We start from the raw sequence: 20794 nt of genomic DNA on the forward strand, positions 1-20794 counted from the left end.
GGGCCTGAATTGTGCTGTAATCGTTCTATGTTCTATCTTTATTAGTCACATGTACATCGAAACACACAGTGAAATGCATCTTTTGCATAGAGTGTTCTGGGGGCAGCCCGCAAGTGTCGCCACGCTTCCAGTGCCAACATAGCATGCCCACAGCTTCCTAACCCTTACGTCTTTGGAATGTGGGACGAAACTAGAGCACCCAGAGGAAACCCACGCAGACACGGGGAAAACGTACAGACTCCTTACAGACAGTGGCCAGAATTGAACTTGGGTTGCTGGTGCTGCAATATATGGTTATCTTAATATTTCTTGGCAAATCCAATTTCGCTCTCCACATTATTAGCTAGTAGACATGCAATAGACTTATTCACAACACTCTCACGTTGCAATAGTTGAATAATCCATTTTGCTTGATTATTGTTAGCATTTAATACAGTTTGCTAATAGGAACAATGCAATTTTTCCATTTAAAAGACAGGTGAATAATTTATTTCCTCTTGGCTTGGGTCCAAAATCCTCACAGTCATTTCCCATGCGACGTTTCATGGGGGGCTTGTACTCATTGGGAACCATCCAGCGGATGGCATGTGACCAAAGTGCCAATGCAGATCAAAAACTGCTAATATCTAAATGAATTTTCTAAGGAGTTAAGTTTAAGAAAAACACTCTTTCAAAGCCTTGGCATATGGCTACCTACTCTCTTTTTTCATAAGCATGGATTTTGAAATGTATTAATGAAGTTTGCTGCACTGTAGCTATTGCCTCAGATGGAGTAAGGTGTGAAAGAGTAAATACCATTGCCACAGAATACCATGACATTTATTAAGGTACTTCAAAGGAAAAGCAGCTTGAAAATGAAGTTTGCTCTTTACCTGGCAATACAAAACAGCTTTTTTTAGAAATATGTAATCTAATATCATTTGGCATTTTTCTGAAATGATTAGTGACTTGTTACTGGTCTCGGTTTTAAAATATTGCAATTGAGTTATTTTGGGGCATTGCAGGTGTCTTTAGAGACTCTGGCCTTGAGAAAGATAGCCAAGTTTCCCACACCTGATCATTATAATTTCTCTGAAATTGAATATGTGAGAAATGGGGACTTTATGGGATGTTCAGATAAAGACTATTCTGGGTCCATAACTTGCCTAGACTCATGCTAATAATGGGCTGAGCATCTGGAGAATTGCCTCTGATATTATATGTCACTAAGGGCCAGTTTCTTTAGGAGGAATGGAAAGCAATCTAGAGAAACGCTAGTGCATAATAAATGGCCATTTGTCAAACAAGCTAAACTGATGGTATTTAAAGACTCAGCATGTCTTGATGTTGTGAGCTGTGTAATGATGAGAACAGTTCAGGAATGTTGTGTACAGTCTTTACATTAACCAGTCCAACTGTATCATGCTCCAGCTAAAAGGAATTTTATTTACTTAATTTTAGGAATGTAATGATAGGGGTATGGAAATCTCTTGCCTGTGTCACCAAATGTAATGCAATTGATTTGACATGAGGGTTGTTTTATGTCTAATCATGACGAGCTAATGTTACATTAAATATTTGCCTGATCATCAACAAAAAAAGCTACAATAAGGTTTCAAACTTGAGCAGTCTAAGTGGTTGTAAAATAGTTTAGCTATCTTATTGCTCGGAAGGTTCTTAATTCATTAACTATTTTCACAGTTCCTTGCCCAAGCTATTAATATTTGATTGATGTGTGTTGGATGATACTAAACAGCAAAGAATTACTTCTGTGAAGTGCTAAAATCTTCCAATTACTTCTCATTTTCAAATTTTTATAGCAGGATCAACAAGAGGGAGTAGGTCAAATGGTGGCACCTCTTAATGTATTGGTATTGAAATGTTCAATGCTGGAGTTAGTTTAGGTAACTTTATTTCTTGTTACTCACTGCCACTATTTAATGTGTTTACCCTGTTTTTAAAAAGTTGGTGCATTTTCATTTGATGTAACAACATAAATAATCAGTCTGTGGTGTTGTTGAAGTGTGTATGTGAATTTTAAAAAAAGAGTGTAAACATTTAAAAAATAATAATAATTTCCTGCAAAACTTAAATTGAAATGTAGAGTGTAGTTAACGCTGTTATCCAGGCCAATGGAGGGTCAGGCAAAAATATGAATGGTGGAAAGGCTAATACAAAACGCATATAAAACCCATTTGAAATGCGTTACATAGCACCAGAAATTTTACAACAAAGGAGGAGGCCATTTGGTCCATCATGGCATGCTAGTTAGGAAAGAACTAACCAGTACTTGGTATGTAGGCTTGCACGCTATAGCTTTTCAAATACACATCCAATTACTGTTTAAATATGATGAGAGTTTCTGCCTTCACTCTTCAGGCAGTGAGTTTCAAATCCCTCTCACCCTCTAGATAAAAATATCTTTCCTTAATTCTCCTTCAATCTATCAGCCATTTACTTTAAATTTATTCCCCCAGCCTTTTGACCCTTCTGCTAATGGAAATGGGTTGTTCCTAGCCCCACTTAATTTTGTATACCTCACTGAAGACTCCACTCTGCCTCTTTTTTTTAAATGTCCTACCAGCTTTGAAGACCTGTGCACATACACGCCAGGGTCCCATTGCTCCTCCATGCTACTCAATTATCTTCTCCTACATTGTAAATGCAGCATCTCACTGGGCATATTCATTTGGTGGTGGGCAAATTATTAGAGACCATTCCTAGGGACGATATATTATAGAAAAAACACAGATTAATTAGAAAGAGTCAGCATGGACTTAGTAAGTAAAAACCTAACTAAAAAAAAAAGTTGAAATTCTTTGAAGAGGAAACAAGGATTCAATTCCATTTGCCATTTTTTATCCAGCTAACCAAATCAGCTCTATCTACCAACAGCCTAAACTTTCCTTCCTTGTCGTCATCCACCCAGTCAATTATTATACCATCTGCAAACCTCTTCATTCTGGAATTATTATTCTAAATCATTAGAATCTTCATTCTAAATCATTAATATATATTGCAGAAAAAGAAAAGGACTTAGTCATGTGGAACCCCACAATTAACAGTTTAGTCACAAAGTCAACCATTAACCATCAACCATTACCCACTGTTTTCAACCATTACTCACGGTGCCAATTTTGATCCAATTTGCCACTCTCCTAAAGATTCCATGCTCTTTTTTTGACCATCTACATTGGATCTTTGGACAAAAGCTTTGCTAATATCCATGCAGTCTACATTAAATGCACTACCCTTTTGATGTTCCCTGTTTCCTCTTCAAAGAATTTGCTGTTTTTTTTAGTAAGGCTTTTACTTACCAAGTCTATGCTGACTCTTCCTAATTAATCTGAGTTTTTTTATATTATTGTCCCTTAGAATGGACTCCAATAATTTGCCCACCACCAAAGGTAAACTAACTGGCCTTTAATTACTTGGTTTCTTTCTTCCTCCTTCCCTTTTTAGACAACAGTATAAACATTCGAAGTCCTCCAATCCTTTGGCACTGCTCCTTTAGTCACGGAGGATTGAAAACTGTAGTCAGAAGCTCTGCAATTTCCTCCATAGAACCATAGAACACTACAGCACAGAAAACAGGCTATTCGGCCCTTCTAGTCTGTGCCGAAACGGTATTCCGCTAGTCCCATTTACCTGCACCCAGTCCATAACCCTCCTGACCTCTCCCGTCCATGTATCCATCCAATTTATTCTTGAAACTCAGGAGTGAGCCCGCATTTACTACGTTAGATGGCAGCCCGTTCCATACTCCCACTACTCTTTGAGTGAAGAATTTCTCCCCAATGCTCCCCCTAAACTTTTCCCCTTTCACCCTAAAGCCATGTCCTCTCGTACTTATCTCTCCTAATCTAGGTGGAAAGAGCCTACTCACATTAACTCTGTCTATACCCCTCATAATTTTGTAAACCTCTATCAAATCTCCCCTCATTCTTCTGCACTCCAAGGAATAAAGTCCTAACCTGTTCAATCTTTCCCTGTAACTCAACTCCTGAAGACCCGGCAACATTCTAGTAAATCTCCTCTGCACTCTTTCAATCTTACAAATATCCTTCCGATAGTTAGGCGACCAGAACTGCACACAATACTCCAAATTTGGCCTCACCAATGTTTTATACGACCTCACCATAACATCCCAACTCCTATACTCAATACTTTGATTTAAGAATGCCAGGATGCCAAAAGCCTTCTTTACAACCCTGTCTACCTGCGACGCCACTTTCAGGGAATTAAGTATCTGAACTCCCAGATCCCTTTGTTCCTCTGCACTCCTCAGTGCCCTACCATTTACTGTGTATGTCCTCCCTTGATTTGTCCTTCCAAAATGCAACACCTCACACTTGTCTGCATTAAATTCCATCTGCCATTTTCTGGCCCATTCTTCCAGTTGGCTCAGATCCCTCTGCAAGCTTTGAAAGCCTTCCTCGCTGTCCACTACGCCTCCAATCTTAGTATCATCAGCAAACTTGCTGATCCAATTTACCACATTATCATCTAGATCACTGATATAGACAACAAACAACGATGGCCCCAGTACAGATCCCTGAGGCACACCACTAGTCACAGGCCCCCAGTCTGAGAAACAATCATCCACTACCACTCTCTGTCTTCTCTCACACAGCCAATTTTGAATCCAGTTTACAACCTTTCCATGGATACCTAGTGTCTGAACCTTCTGAACTAACCTCCCATGTGGGACCTTGTCAAAGGCCTTACTAAAGTCCACATAGACAACATCCACAGCTTTTCCTTCATCTTTCTTGGTAACCCCCTTGAAAAACTCTACAAGGTTCGTTAAACACGATCTACCATGCACAAAGCCATGCTGACTATCCTTAATCAGCCCTTGGCTATCCAAATACTTGTATATCCAATCTCTCAGAACACCTTCCAATAATTTACCCACTACTGATGTCAGGCTCACTGGCCTGTAATTACCTGGTTTACTTTTAGATCCTTTTTTAAACAACGGAACTAGATGAGCTACCCTCCAGTCCTCCAGCACCGAACCCGTGGCTAAGGACATTTTAAATATATCTGCCAGGGCCCCTGCAATTTCTACACTAGTCTCTCTCAAGGTCTGAGGAAATATCTTGTCAGGCCCGGGGGATTTATCTACCTTTATTCGCTGTAAAGTAGCAAGCTCCTCCTCCTCTTTAATCTCTATATGTTCCATGACACTATTGCCTGTTTCCCTTCCTTCCATATCCACTATTCCAGTTTCCTGAGTAAATACTGATGCAAAAAAACTGTTTTAAGATCTCCCCCATCTCCTGAGGCTCCACACATAGACGACCACTCTGATCTTCTAGGGGACCAATTTTGTCCCTTACTTGTCCCTTGCTTCTTTTACAGGACTTGTTGCAGAAATAATCAGGAACAAAATGTGACCTCAAGAAGACTTCTCAACTGAAAGTGGTTCAGCAATTAAGAAAGTACCGTAATTAAATGTGCCCCAACACAGGGCTGCAGCCTGGAGAGTGACTGCCTAAACTGTGGGCTTCAGAAGGAAACATGACCACCTGCCCCAGGCTCCAGTCAGGAGAGCAATTTGCAGGGAAGATGGTTTTGGAGGGTTCAAGGGATGTGGAGTGATAAAGTTGGTTCACCAGCTAGATAAATCACTGCCAGATAATCAGTAGTAAGCTGAAATAACAAATAACATGCAAGTAAAACTGATTGGCCAGGTAGTTATAAATGGCTTCATTTGTCCTTGAACAACAAGAAGAAAATTAACAGGTTTGCAATATTGATAATTATCAGTGACTATATATTTGAAATGTCTGGGTGTTGGTACTGGTCTGGATCGTGCTATTCAAATAGATTTAAATAATTAAAAATATTGTGAATAAAATGTAATTAAAACACAAAATACAAACAGCTAATTAAAACAATAAAATAATTAGAAAATTCTGCAAATACTCATCAGATCAGGCAGCATCTGTGGAGAGGGCAACAGTTAATGTTTCAGGTCTTCAGAACTGAATTTGTTCACTCTGTTTCTCTCTCCACAAATGCTGCCCGACCTGCTGAGTATTTCAAGTACTTTTTGATTTATTTTTCATATTTCTGCATATGTCAGCAGGTGTCACACTTGCCCATGGGAAGGGTAAGCTCAGGTGTTTGGCTGTGCCTGCACAGAAGTCCGAGATGTGCTGAGTTCCATATTGCTGACTGCCAACGGTTTCCTACGAAACTGCAACCTATCAGTCAGCTGGATTTAGCCTGCAAAATTATCCTGGGGAAAGGAAGCAAATTTTGTTAGAATGATATAGAGGAAGCTAGTCACCAGAGGGGACAGAGTTAAAATAATTGGAAGGAGCACAAAACAAAGGGAATTAAGTAATTATTCCCTCCTTGCATTTTGGGCTAAATTAATCCAAAATCTGATTTGATCTCCAGATTGCTATTAAGACTACTCCGGGTATAATCACTGCCGCAGGACTGGAATGGGGAAATTGTTTCTGATATCACCGCTAATTTCTGTCCCGTAATCCCTGTTGGAAGTGCAATTGCATGAAGATCTGGTGAGGATAGGATTAAGCACAAATCCTCTTAATGCAGAAATCTGCTGGCACTCACTAATAAGACATGCCAGAAACTATACACCAGCAAGGAGTTGGCATCCGCAGAAAGGGAATGAATAAAGAACAGTTGAAAAACTGTTTTCCATTAAATACAAACTGCAATACTATATCCCAGTTTGTATTTACTGTTCATTTGGTTCTCAAATTTGTCCAGTGGGCCTAATCTTGTTCTTCTTAAATGATGGGTTCAACAATGTTAGAAGGATGCAGAGTTGTTGAGGAAAGGAAAGGAGTAAACTTCAACCTTCTGATGCTCTGACAGTATGAACCACTGGGTTCACATCAAACAAGTTGAAACTGAGTTAAAGGTTTTTTCTCAAAAGTACAGTGGAATTTTAATCTTCACAAATCTCACCACATCACAATTTCTGGCAGTGAGGAGAATGAGACATAGCTGTTGTCTTCAAATTCCTTTAATTAAAATGATTTTTTTTACATTTTAAATCGTAGAAAAAAATCAAAACATTGTGAAACAGTTTTCAGCAACCAGCACGGTAGGCTGCAATGGCAGGGTAGGCATTTGGGGTTGGAGGTGGGGTGAAAATATGGAGTGGCAATGAATTCGAATCCAGTAATTCTGATGTTGGGCAAGTCCACCCCACTTCCTGATGCACAGTCCAATGATCAAGCCTTAAACGTCTGCATTTAATTTTAAATGCAGGTTTTTGGCTGATCTACTTCTGCTTAATATGATGCATATTTAGAAAGGGAGCAAGAATGGTTCTGAAACTGACTGGTTTGGTTCCTTTGTGGAATCAAGCCCTCAAGAGTTTTTGCACATGGCAAAGAAAGCTGACCTTCCATTACTGGCTTCTGTCAAGTTCTGCTCTTGACAGCAAAATGCTTATTGTTCTGGATTAGATACTTCAGAGTGATTTTAAAAAGGCATCCAGCATGGCATTATTATATTTAGTTGCCATTATAATTGGACTGAATTTCTGAAATTTGGAGTATTGTTGACTCAAGATGAAGCTGGTGTGGCTTCTCACAGTTTTCCATCATACTGCTTTTTTTTATATGCATTATTCAAGGAGTTGCATTCTCATAATGTTATTCTCCTGGCCCCCTGCACATAACTCGTAACTTTTTCCCAGGTAATAAGGTAAGCAGACAGCCTCGTGCCAAGCGTGCCAATTGTAGGATGTGCTCGATGTTGGTGGGAGTGACTCTAGAATCCCATCCTTTCTGAGCAGGTGAACGTTACCTGCACTTTGTAAACCTTGAACGCAGATGTGTTTTTATTAATTGTTTATCTCGGCCTCAAGTAGGCTAAATGAAACGTTTGCTGAATCTGTCCAGTCGAAAGAAGAATGAGAGCTGTTCAATGAGGTCCTAATTCCATTCAAGTTGCCTCCCAGTGGTTATGTTCTGGTTTCAGAAAACACATACGTCACATCCAGATGTAGTGTGGAAGAACAGCCTAATACCCTCTTGTGTGAGTCAATCCTGCCTTCTCCCAGAGTGACTCTTTGCTCCCAGGGGACTAGATTGTGTCTTTACCTGCCAATACTTAAGTAGTCAGTAATGTGCCCAGGGAACAAACAGTTACTGTATTCCACAGTCTGGTTATAGCATGTGATGTTCTTAACTTTGGAAGGCCGTTGCCAAGGCTCTGGTTTTGGCTACAATTGCCAAGCAGATTCATTAAGCTGTAAATGCATAGGTAAAATGCTTTAATTTTGTTGTGAAGTATATCTGTGCGCTCTCAAGTTGGTAAAAAAAAGTTTTTCCTTTACTGTAAACATTAACCTTACAAGTTTATTTCTGAGAAGTACCTATGGATTCTATCAAAAATTGTTTCAGATAGATGCCTTGATATTGCAGCATAAAGAGACTGTTTTGAAACTCAAAAGAACTGCCAATTAAATAAATATACCAACTTATGCCCACATACTGCTGGTGTATGAATACATGGCTTGAGCCCTCCTTCAGGCTCCTGACCTGCTCAGGAGTACAACCAAAATAAACTGAGTGCTCTCTAGGAGTTTTTAAGATAAGTTGTGGATGTTTCTGACAAGGTCAACATTTATTAACCATCCATAATTGCCCATGAACAATGGCTTGTGAGGCTATTTCAGAGTGTCGGTTATGATACTGCATTCACTCTGGAATCAGATACAGACCAGATGGTGAAAAGCAGGCATATTTCCTGAAAGGGATGGATTTTTCTGACAATCCATAATTATTGATACTAGATTTTTTTTCCATTTCCAAATTTATTTAACAACAAGAATTTAAATTCCCCAGTCACCATGATGGGATTGAAATTTGCATGGCCAAGTCAATTGTCCAAGATCTCTGTTCTGTAAAATATGTCCAATAATTTGGGTGCCTGTACAACTGTACCTCAACCCTGGTTTTAACCCAATATGTACTGGGACAGAAAGAACCCCGTTTCGTGCTTTGGTAAAGTAATGGACAATGGTATTGATACTTCTAGTAAGTAGCACTCACTCAGTTCATGGCTTGCATTAAACGTCATTAAGATTCATGATATTAAGCCACCATCTGACTGTTTGTCGTGTCAATATGCCCTCATAAAATTAAAATCAGTTTGAATGAGAGGAAGTCTCTTTGCCAAATCAAAGGAAGATGGTTGTGGTTATTCATGGCTTACCATGTCAGTCCCAGAACATCTCTGCAGCAACTTCCCAAGCCAGCGTCCTAGGACCAACCATCTTCAACTGCTCCATGTATGACCTTCCCTCCATAATGTCAGGAGTGTGGTTGTTTTGTCCAATCATGACTGCTCAATGAATTGGACTTGGACAATATCCAGGTATCGGCAATAGATACCAAGAAATTTTTATACCTTACACATACCAGGCTATATCTGTTGCCAAGAGGTCTAGTCACCACCCCCCCTGCTCCCCACAACATGTCAAATTATTCATCATCAAAATCCTGCAGGGTGACCATCGACCAGAAACTTGTTTTAGTTATTGGGTGCCTGTTACTAGTGGTGTTCCTTGGGGATCAGTGCTGGAACCTTTGCTGTTGTTGTAAATGTGAATGATTTGGTTGTTGATGTAGGAGACGTGATCAGTAAGCTTGCAGATGACATGAAGATTGGCAAACATTTCCTGCAGTGTACTCTATCCAAACCCTTCATAATTTTATATACCTCTTAACCTCCTCCACTCCAGGGAGAATAGATCTAACTTCTCCAGTCTCTCCTCATAAACCCTCTCCAGCACTATCACATCCATCCTATAGTGTGGCAATTAGAACTGCACACGGTACTCCAATAGAGGCCTAACCAAAGTTTTATAAACAGGAGCATAAGTGGTTGCAGCAGGGTTGCTGATATGAAGTCTCTAGATGAACCCTTGAATCACTTAGGCTTAGAAGGATATGGGCCAAGTGCTGGGAGATGGAAGTATTGCAGATTGGGTGCCCACTGGTCAGCGTAGATGTGGCAGTCCAGATGGCCAGTTTCCATGATGTATATCTCCATGACTTTGAGAAACTAAACTGAACCAACCACATAAATGCTGACTACAAGAGCAGGTTAGAGGGAATCCCATTTGAGTGACATGCTTCTTGAATCCCTAATGCCTTCTTGCCATCTACAATGCACAAAGGAGGAGTACAATTATAATATTCTCCATTTTGTGTTTGAGTACATTTCCAACAACACTCAAGAAACTGTAAGCATTCTAAGATAAAGTATCCCTCTTGATTGGCACCCCATTCACCACACTTAAATATTTACTGGCACACAATGGCTGTTGGATATACCATCGACAAGATGCACCAAATCAACCCCTGTGGCTTCTTCAGAAGCATCTCTCAAACCCAAAACCTTGACTACAGGAGCAAGGGCAGTAGGCAAGTACAGTGCACTACCAATGCACTGGTTTGGAAGCATCACCATTCCTTCACTGTCACTGGGTCAAGATGCTGAAGCTCCCTCCCTTGCCAGGAGTACCATCACCTCACAGACAGTTCAGAAGGTCGGCTCACTACCATCTTCTTGTGAGAAATTAGGAATGGATACTAAATATTGGGCTTGCCAGTAACACCCACGTCCCACGAATGAATAAAAACATATTCTATGCAGGCACACACACAGAGCATTCTAGTATTCATGTGGTGAATGCACTTGAATTGGTATCAAGGGGTTATCATCACTTAACACAGCAGGGTTAATACCCTTATGATGGGTGTAAAATAGCAGAATTAAATCCTGGCATATGTAAAACTTTTGAGTTACTGGTTTAAAAACTGCCAGCACCTGCTGAAATTCAATTTGAGCCATAGACGTATATGGACAATAGAAAATCAGCAGGCCGTTTCAAACTCCACTCCATTACTTTTCCATTGAAGTGTAAAACAGCCTGTGGGTTGGTGTTGGCTGTTTCCTCTACCTCCCAAGATGAATTTCACCCCCACAAGATTATTTGTATCATGTTCATTCTGAGCATCAAAGGATCAAATCCTATCAGGTTCTCATTTTTTTTTAATGGCAGTTCAAATACAGTGTACCCACCTTTCCTTATACTTAAATATCCTATTATTCCATATTGTTGAATTGCCTGAACTATACATACTGCGCCCTGTAATCAGAGAACCACAATGCATTATTATGTATTTTCAGAGGTCTGCATAATGGCTGCATTGAAGATCTTCCAAGAGAGCTTTATAAACAGTATCATTCTACTCGGGCAAGTCCAAACATTCCTCAGTACTTCTAACATACAGACCAAGTTATACAGAGGACAAACAAAAAGAAACATCCAATAATTAATAATAGATGTATATCCAGATGTTGAGAATAATCCTCTGTTTATTATGGAGGAGAGTGTCATAATCGTTTTACCACTTTCCATTATATTAATTCTCTATATTTTACTTGAGCAGTGCTGAGGAATGGTTCATTAAAGCTGTCTTCTAAAACGTATGAACAAGAAGTGAGTCGGGTGCCTCAGTGCTGTGCGTGATGGTTTGGTGCAGTTTCATACTTTCTGAGCTGGGTGGTTTGTTGTCGTGCCATTTCTGAATAAAGAAGCACAGTGACATAGGCATTGCATGTGTGTCCTTCCTCCCACGTCTGATCTGCAAATGCTAGGAATCTGCCTTTTACCTTTATTAAATCAGAGGAACAAATGGTTTTGTTCTGATTTGTATTGAGTGTTTAGATTTTGATAAAAAAAATAATAGGTTTAAAAATGACTTAAATAGTTACTCTAATCCAGATCTTGGAATTGTGCAGAAATGAAACTCATTTTTATATGAAGCCTAGTTCTAAATGACTATTCCAATCTGTTGGTATTCTCTGTCCTGCATAACTGTATCAGATTGCATTGGCAAGTACTCCAACCATGCTGTCTGTTTATCTTGCTGGATTTCATGTTTCCATTTCTTTCCTCTTCACTGGGCAGCATGCTGTAATTCTGGTAAATATGTTGAGAGGTGTATGTTCTGTGCTGGTCAATAATAAGATGGGGTAGCCTGTATAGAGCATGTACCTTTTCACACAAGGTTATGGGATAGTTATACATCAGGAAGATTATTCAGCCCATGTTGTTTTCACTGAAAGGCTATTGACAATGCTGGAGGATAAATTTTAAGACATCAATCTTGAATTGTCTTTACTAGTAATTTAAATTAATGTTCTGCTTCGCTACTTTTATTTCCTTAACAATCATGTATACCTCCAACACCATCTCTCTTGGGCTTTCTAGGCTTCTAACCCAGATACTTGAAGCTGAAGATCCACCTGCTGTCCTCCTCCACATTGCCTCAAGGTGCCTGAATATGTCCATTGTTTCTCAGCGTACAGGACTGGATACATTGTTTAACATGGATTCTGACCTGAAAGCCATAACACTCCATCACTGCCATCTCTAAAATAGTCTTCTATTTTGGCTGGGAAGTTCCATTAAGCTGTTGATTGCTGCTCCATGCTGATTGAACACAATGTGTTCAGTAAGATTCCCAGATTATTTCCTACTTCCTCCTTCATCTTCCATTATTCTGTCCACTTGTATGTTTTCTTGTCTCATTCTGCAATTTCTGCTCTGTCTCATTGATTCCACTATCTTACCCTGTAAAATTGAGCCTCTTGCCTTGAGCTCCTGATGTGTTTCAGTCTAGTTTAATGTAAGTTAGAAACCATTAGTGACCAACCCTAAAGGCATCACAGTTGGCACTCACCACTAACCACCAGCACCTGTAAGTGTACATTGTTTCCTTCCCTTCAGCCAGTTTCACATCTATTCCTGAGGTTTACCCCAAAACCATCGAGCTTTGGCCTTAGTGACTGTTGGTATTTGGATTGGCACTTCATTCTTATCAGCTCCATTGTCTACTGAATCTCCCATACTGATTATCAGTGTTGCACTTACCTAACCTGCTAGATAGTACTTGTTGCAAAATACTACTGTCTGCTTAATCTATTTTGCACCCTTTTCTGTTTTAGTCTGCTGCTTATCAAACGACACTATATATCAAAAAAGGCCCTATGTCCAAGCCCTACATAGCTCAGAATTCTTTTCTTATTCTAATTTTTCCCACTTTCATCTCTATCCTCTTAGCTTATTTATTGACGCCACCCCCTTGCTCCCTTGTTCAAACTTCCATAAATCTTTTAACAATCATTGCTCTATTTCTGCCACCAATTTTAGTGGATGATAATAATGATTCTTTCACCTCAGGAGCCATTGTCCTCCTTTTCTTAACCACCATCATTACACTGTTCCTCAAAACGATGCACTGTAGACTCTACGCCATCTGCATCCTCCATTTTCTTCCACACTCCTTTTAATGTCTTATTGCCTCCCTAATTTGTCTTTATCTCTTCTGCAACTCCCTGTTTAAATTAGTCCAATCTAACTTTTGCTCCTTCCACAGCATCAAAATCATCCAAATTAAAGTAATTCTCCATATCTATGACTTTGGTGCATTACCCTTCCTTGTTTTCTTTGTCTGTTCTGTACCTTCAATGCGTTTAAACAGGCCATCAATCTGCATTACTCTGTCAAACCTTGCCTGCAGTGTTCAGCTCCACAGGACTGGCCTGGCTCAATTTCACTCATTTACCCACATTTGCCAGTGAATCTCCTTTTTTTTAAAAAACAAAAGCTATCCCTTCTCAGCTCCCAAGCTATTATCCTCCAGGAATCCATTCTTGGTCCACTCCCATTCCTCCCTCCTTTACATACCTAAATCTTGGCAAAATTATCCAAGGTCATAACGATGGTTTCCACATATACTCTGACAATCCCCAAATCTACTTCACCACCACCTTTCTACCCTTTCTATTGCCTTCTCTGTCGGTAGACTGTTGGCTTGACATCCATCCTTGGATAAATTTTAATTTCTGTGAATTAACTAGTTGACATTGGATTTCATACCTGCTACAAAACATTGCACTCTAGATTCCTCGGTAATTAGCACCATTCAACATTGAACTAACTCCATATTCTTGCTATTACAAGTTAGTTAACTTCCATCTTAGCATTGTTCCCTCCTGAATTTTTAATCAAATTCTCTTCTTCAGCTCCCTGCCCATTTCATTCATGCCTCGGCACATTTAGCTTCATTAAAAGTGTAAATCTGTTGTCGTTCTAGGATTCTCACCTCATTCGTATCACAGCTCTTGAATTTATTTGATGGATATTTCAAGAGCTCCACTATCAATAATGCAAGCAGAGCTATTGTTTTGATATGTGTACATGTTATGGCAGGGTAATTTAATAAAATTCAACAGATCTGTAAGATCATTAATGTAGTTTTGTGTAGTTCAAATAAATTAAGTTTTGGTTCAGAAACTATCAGCATTATTTCTTACAACATGGCATTTCATCTGCAGTCATAACATATCAAAATAAAGCTTCTGTATCTTCAAAGCTAATGGCAGGTGTGTGCTTTTATTCTGATTTGTGTTTGTATGGGTCATGTCTTCATTATCAGAAGCAATGTTCCTGAATTACAAACCTCACCTGTTATTCCCTGCAGCAAAATAAAGTGTGTCCCCCCAGGTGTGCTGTCTAACAAAAGAGTTAATTCTTTTCCTTAAGTCTAGGCTGCTTTGATGCCATCTGTGTCTGTTAGGCCCCAGTCTGCCCTTCATCCTACAACTGTTAACCTCTAAAGTGTTTTCCATTAGGCTCATTTCCAAACATTTGGTCTTAAAATTGTAAAGTAACCATAGACGTGTTCTTTTTATGTATTTGTGATAACACATTTTTGTTAGATCTGGCTAGTTTTATTAGACGTTGTTTCTTTCATGAAGCATAATTTGTATGATGCTCTTAAGTATAGATAACATGCCAAGGAAAAGATTCTGAGTAACTTCAAATTTAAAAGAATGTTTGGTATCTTGCTGCTTGGTTTCTATATTAGTTCAGCATATTTTGAAGTCTGTGACTGACACTACTGTATCAGCCAGTAGACACAGCATAGGAAGTACAAAAGGTCTGCTCAAGATTTAAGTCTAAAATGTTCTCCACCACCAACAGTGCTTCATGCACAAAGAATAAATTATAAGATTGTTAGTTTAAAGAAATGAGCTGCAGCTGCTGATTTTATTAATCCTGCTTCCTCTTAAAATAGGTGATGACTTCAATGTTATGTTTAGGCTTTCTCCTGATACACAACTCGTGTTTTCTTAGCAGACCAGCATGCCCGTGAACTTAAACACACACCCTTACGTGTGCTGAGATTGTCTGTCAGCAAACTAACGAATACCTCCTCAGCTATGTTATATCTCACTGATGGCCGTGTGGGGGATGGGCAACATTTTCTTATCTACCTTGAACAATGACAAATAACCTGTCATCAAATCTCAACTCCCAAACTCAAAATAACAGATGTGTTTGCTGTTATGTAGCTCACAGCAACAATTAATGATTGTACAGATACTACAGAAACATTAAAGACAGAATCAATCCACAAGCAATGATGTACCAAAATCAGCAAGGAGTTGTAAGCAGGGCCACAGTAACCCTTCCACCCCCATCCAGGCCCCTCAGATTTGAAGTCCTGCCCACCCCTCTGTCCATGCATGACTCTGACTTCCTTTGCATACATCAGCATTTCAGAGGTTGAAAGTCTGTCCATCAAGCAGACTGTTTAGTGACTTCTATATTGTTTTAGTTCTCGTACCCAGCCCTTAAAGCTGCTAGCCAGATAGCAGTGCAACTTCTTTAGGCAAAAGAGCTTGTTTTTTTGGGTTATGGTTGCTGCCACTGATCTTTGCTGTGTATAGATACACCCCACACTGATACTATTCATTACTCAATTGTGGAAACACCCTAGAATGTTGCAGAACAGTTCATAATTTGATGGTATATATGATACCTCAGTTACTGTGAGCATGCCCGTCACTGCTTCGGAAAGAGATGTGATGAATTTTAAAGGGGAATTCAGCAGAGTGTTGTTTTTGGTCTTCACTCCCACAACCTGGCCCAACATAAATGGCCCTTTTTAGTTTTTGACTGCAGACAGTGGCACCAACAAAGAAGACTAGCTGACTCGTTAAAAGTGCAAGTGGATCTGGGCAACATTGTATGTCGGCCAGCCCACCAACAGAAGACAAAGTGACTCTTATTAGTTGGGTCTCTCTGAAAGCATATTTCTAAATCATATTTACTCTGCCTAACTTTGGGAAACAATCAAACTAAAATCTCCCAAGCCATTATATGGCATTGCTTCAGAAGAATGATCCGTCCTCCTCAGCTCAAACATTCACATAATGTTAACTGATGAGATCACCGAGCATGAGGTTGTAATCACGTTCTGAACTTCTGCATTCATCAGCTTTTTCAAAACACAAAACCACCTTGTATTAATCCCTTATGTGACCGTTCCCTCTTTGTTTAACATGGAATGATCTTCATTCACAATCTTTCTACAGGGCCTTAGATTTGTTCACTATTTTTAATTCTTGACAGGAAGCAGACTTTGAATGATTTCTTCATCCTGAATTAATTCTAAGCTAATTTATTTCCTGTTTTGAACATTATTTGGCTGCTCACAGACGCCATTTGTATCTGCCCCTATTCTTTCGATGCTATGAGTGAATGCATTTGTGCCCTGTTATTTGTATGCAATTTGAATTTTTTGCAACCAATAATGTTAATTTTGTTCCAAATGAAGTGCGGTAAAAATCCCTTTGCAAAGAAAGTATTACCAAATGAATACTTGGTACTAAGTTTTAGACAGCTCTTAAATGGGAGATGAAGCATATTAGTTAAATTTCCAGATGATACTAAAGAGAGGCTAGTTTTCAAGAAGCATCCTAGCAAATATAGAGAGATTTGGATTAATTTGTAAATGTGAAATAGATTTAAATTTAGTATAGAGATGTGTAAGATTTTACACACAGGAAGAATAATGGCGAGCATTATCTATTCACGAGTGCCAAGTTAATCAGAGGAGATGTTAAAGGAGGCTGGTGTATCTAAACTCCTCATGTTCAGTCTTTGCAGGGCACTAATCAAAAGGAAACAATTTGGGTTACATTCCTAAAGTAGTGGTCAGAGTAGCTATTGTCGAATCATCCCCTCATTAGCTTGCATCTAAGGTACCCTTTTAGCTCAAGCCATTGGCCACGTGGACAATATCCAAAGCCAGGAAAGATGCAGAAGAAATGTTGAACAGATCCCTAATATCAGAAAACGTTGGTGAGAGAAGATGTTCGGACAAATGCTGAGTCTTCAGCTTTCCTGCGTCTTTTGCCAGGCCAACATCACCAGCATTCTGATCGTACTCAACCAGTTCCAGTGGGTAGACCACATGTGCGACACCAGGCTAAGTAAACAATCATTCTGAGCTCCGATATGGTGAAAGACTTCCAGGGGAGCTGAGAAAATGCCTCAATGACATTCTCAAGGTCTCCTTGGGGGAAAAAAATGTAACAGACTAATGAGAATTCCTAGCTTGTAACCCCGTTTAAACCATTCAAGATGTAGAAGTATCAGCGAGGCTCAGGGTAAACACCCATAGAAGTGTAGTACATCCTGAACAACCCCTTCCTGTCCCATCGAGCACCACAGTCTCTCAGAACTCATCAGCCACCTTGCAGCCCACAGAACCCAAGTGGAAACACGTCATCCATGACCCTGAGGATTGTCTAAGAGAAAGAAAAATGGAGAGGAGGTGTACAGGTTAACAACTGGAATGGAAATAGTTTATCTGGAGAATTATTTCTATTTTGATACCAAACAAATGAATAAAATGTAAATTCTGGTTAGATGTCATTTCAAAAGAAATGTAGGAGCACTGATATTATAGATTCTATGGAACATTGCACCAGTTGGTAGATTAATTGGACACTGTGTATAGGTGAAAGGTAGGATCTGGGGAGAGTTGATGGGAATGGTAAATTGGTTTATTATTGTCACATGTACTGAGGTACAGTGAAAAACTTGTCTTGCATACCGTTCATACAGATCACTTTATTACAGCAGTGCACTGAGGTAGTACAAGGTAGTAAACAATAACAGAAAGCAGAATAAAGTTACAGTTACAGAGAAAGTGCAGTGCAGGTAGACAATATCGTGCAAGGTCATAACGAGGTAGGTTGTGAGGTCAAGAGTCCATCTTATCATACTAAGGAACCCTTCACTAGTCTTATAACAGTGGGATAGAAGCTGTCCTTGAGCCGGGTGGGACATGCTTTCAGGCTTTTGTATCTTCTCCCTGACAGAGGGGGAAGGAGGGAGAATGTCCAGGGTGGGTGAGGCCTTTGATTATGCAGGCTGCTTTACCGAGGCAGCGAGAGGTATAGACAAGAGTCACTGGAGGGGAGGCTGGTTTCTATGATGTGCTGTGTCCGTAACACTCTGCAGTTTCTTGCGGACCCGGGCAGAGCAGTTGCCATACTATGCCTTGATGCATCCAGATAGGATGCTTTCTATGGTGCGTCGACAAAAATTGGTGAGCGTCAAAGGGGACATGCCAAATTTCTTTAGCTTCCTGAGGAAGTAGAGGTGTTGGTGAGCTTTCTTGGCCACGGCATCTACGTGGTTGGACCAGGACAGGCTATTGGTGATGTTCACTCCGAGGAACTTGAAGCTCTCAACCCTCTCGACCTCAGCACCATTGATGTAAACAGGATCGTGTGCACCGCCCCCTCTTCTTGAAGTTAATGACCAGCTGTTTTGTTTTGCTGACATTGAGGGAAAGGTTGTTGTCATATCACCATGTCACTAGGCTCTTTATCTCCTTCCTGTACCCCGACTCATCAGTATTTGAGATATAGCCCACTACAGCGGTATCATCTGCAAACTTGTAGGTGGAGTTAGGGCATGATCTGGCCAGGCAGTCATGAGTGTATCGGGTGTAGAGGGCTGAGGACAGCCTTGTGGGGTACAAGTGTTGAGAATAATTGTGGCAGAGGTGTTGCTGCCTATCCTTACTGATTGACTAATGAGAATGTGGGGAGAATAAAATGGAATTAATGTAAGGAGGTGCATAGTGATCAGCATAAACACTGAGCCGAAGGGTCTGTTTGCATGCTGTATGACTCAGTGAGACAGCTCTCCCTTTTATTTGCATTTGGAGCTGTACAACGGTGCAACAACTTCTTCCATTACACTCAAGGTAAATTCCTTTTTTTCTTCCAGATATGGGATATGAGTGACGACGAAAGCTTCTGAAAATAGTCTGCGTGTTCCAAAAGGATGATGTTTGATATTCACTTGCAGATTGAAGAACCCTTTCCAGAGTGTGATTCTAAAGTGCAATAACAGCCACCCTGGAGCAGGCTGAGCAGTCTTTGTCATTTCCATTGGGACATTCAGCTTAATTAAGAAGCATTTTGTCTTCAATAAGTAAATTTTATCTCCTAATCTCTTTTTGGAGTTGAAAATGGGCGAATGTTCATGGTGCTTTCAGCCAGAACACCAGCCCAGAGATTATTATCAAAGCATTAGCAATAAAAGCAATAACCTTTGATCTGAATATTCTTGCATATGTTCGAGCTCATTCTGTATATTTTTAGCCTAGCATTGGTGCAATGATCCATGCTACTAACTTGGGACATGAACATTTGTTGAAGTTACAATTCATTCTTGAAAATAAACATTTCTGATTGTCAACTGTTTTTCCCAAAGTAAAAGCAATTTGTTTTAATTGGTCAGTGCAAGCCAGTAGTCTTTGTGATAATGAATTTTAACTGAATATGAAGAGTTTATCGCTCAAACCATTGGTTTCATTTCCATGAATCAATTTTGTGCTGTATTGACATCTTTTTCACATTCTACAATTCACTGACCCTGAAACCTCTGCACCTGTACATGCTGGTGGAATCTGCATGCAACACTTACTACCTACTGCATAATTAAAAATGGGTGATTTCATAGGAATTAAAAATGAACCTGTATTTGTTTGTACATTCAGCTGTTGCTTCGCTCCTTATAATTTGTGCTGAATGATAGCAAAAATAAAACCCAGCAGGCTGATACCATCTGGTCATTTTCCCTTTGTGATCTGGTATGTGGGTATTTGAATAAAGCTGTTCATTTGTTGCCTCACCAATCCACTGCTTAGAGTAACACACAGCCATTAAAGTGAAGTCTTGGTCTGAAACATTAACTTAACTATTGAAATGTGTGTTTTCTTTTAGTTCAGGGTGAAGGTGGGAGAGAGAGAAGATCTGGATTTTTGTTTTGCATGGTAATTGTTGATAATATTAGGAGTATTGGATTGCACTCCGACAGCAGTGTAAGGGAGCTGAATTAACATAGATAGCTAAACTGTTGAGACTGATGAAACACCTTGAGGCAATGTCTACCTAACTGCTACTGTCTCAACTACCTCATACTGCTATCACAACTTGTCCAATCAAAGCCATCAGACATCTCGTCAATAATTAATATTCTAATCAGTTATCAACAGAAACAAAGGGCTATTGAAATTGTTTTTTTTCTCTCTCTACTACCACTGATAGAACCATTAAGAGTGGTGTGTTAACTCTAAGCATGCCTTTTCCTCTTTTTGGATAAACATGAAGGAACAGAGGTACTTGGGGTCCACATCAATAGATCCCTCAAGGTTGCTGCGCAGGTTTATAGGGTTGGTAAGAAGGTGTATGGTGTGTTGGCCTTCATTAGTTGGGGTGTTTGAGCACAAGAGCCGTGAGGTAATGTTGCAGCTCTATAAAACCCTGGTTAGACCACACTTGGAGTATTGTGTTCAGTTCTGGTCACCTCATTATAGGAAGGATGTGATAGCTTTAGAGAGGGTGCAGAGAAGATTTACCAAAA

The 20794-nt window shown here is 39.8% G+C and overlaps 1 protein-coding gene across 1 annotated transcript in view; it reads left to right on the forward strand.

Moving 5' to 3' along the window:
• The window catches only part of atg7 (ATG7 autophagy related 7 homolog (S. cerevisiae)), a 130951-nt gene extending 110959 nt beyond the window's left edge, over positions 1 to 19992 (forward strand). Inside the window, exon 18 of the mRNA XM_052017351.1 lies at positions 19154 to 19992. Within this exon, the coding sequence (XP_051873311.1) occupies positions 19154 to 19186 (33 nt within the window). The 3' untranslated portion in view covers positions 19187 to 19992. The remainder of the gene's footprint in view (positions 1 to 19153) is intronic.
• Positions 19993 to 20794: the final 802 nt, after the last annotated feature.

The sequence above is a fragment of the Pristis pectinata genome, chromosome 6, assembly GCF_009764475.1.
Source record: "Pristis pectinata isolate sPriPec2 chromosome 6, sPriPec2.1.pri, whole genome shotgun sequence".
Lineage (NCBI taxonomy): Eukaryota > Metazoa > Chordata > Chondrichthyes > Rhinopristiformes > Pristidae > Pristis > Pristis pectinata.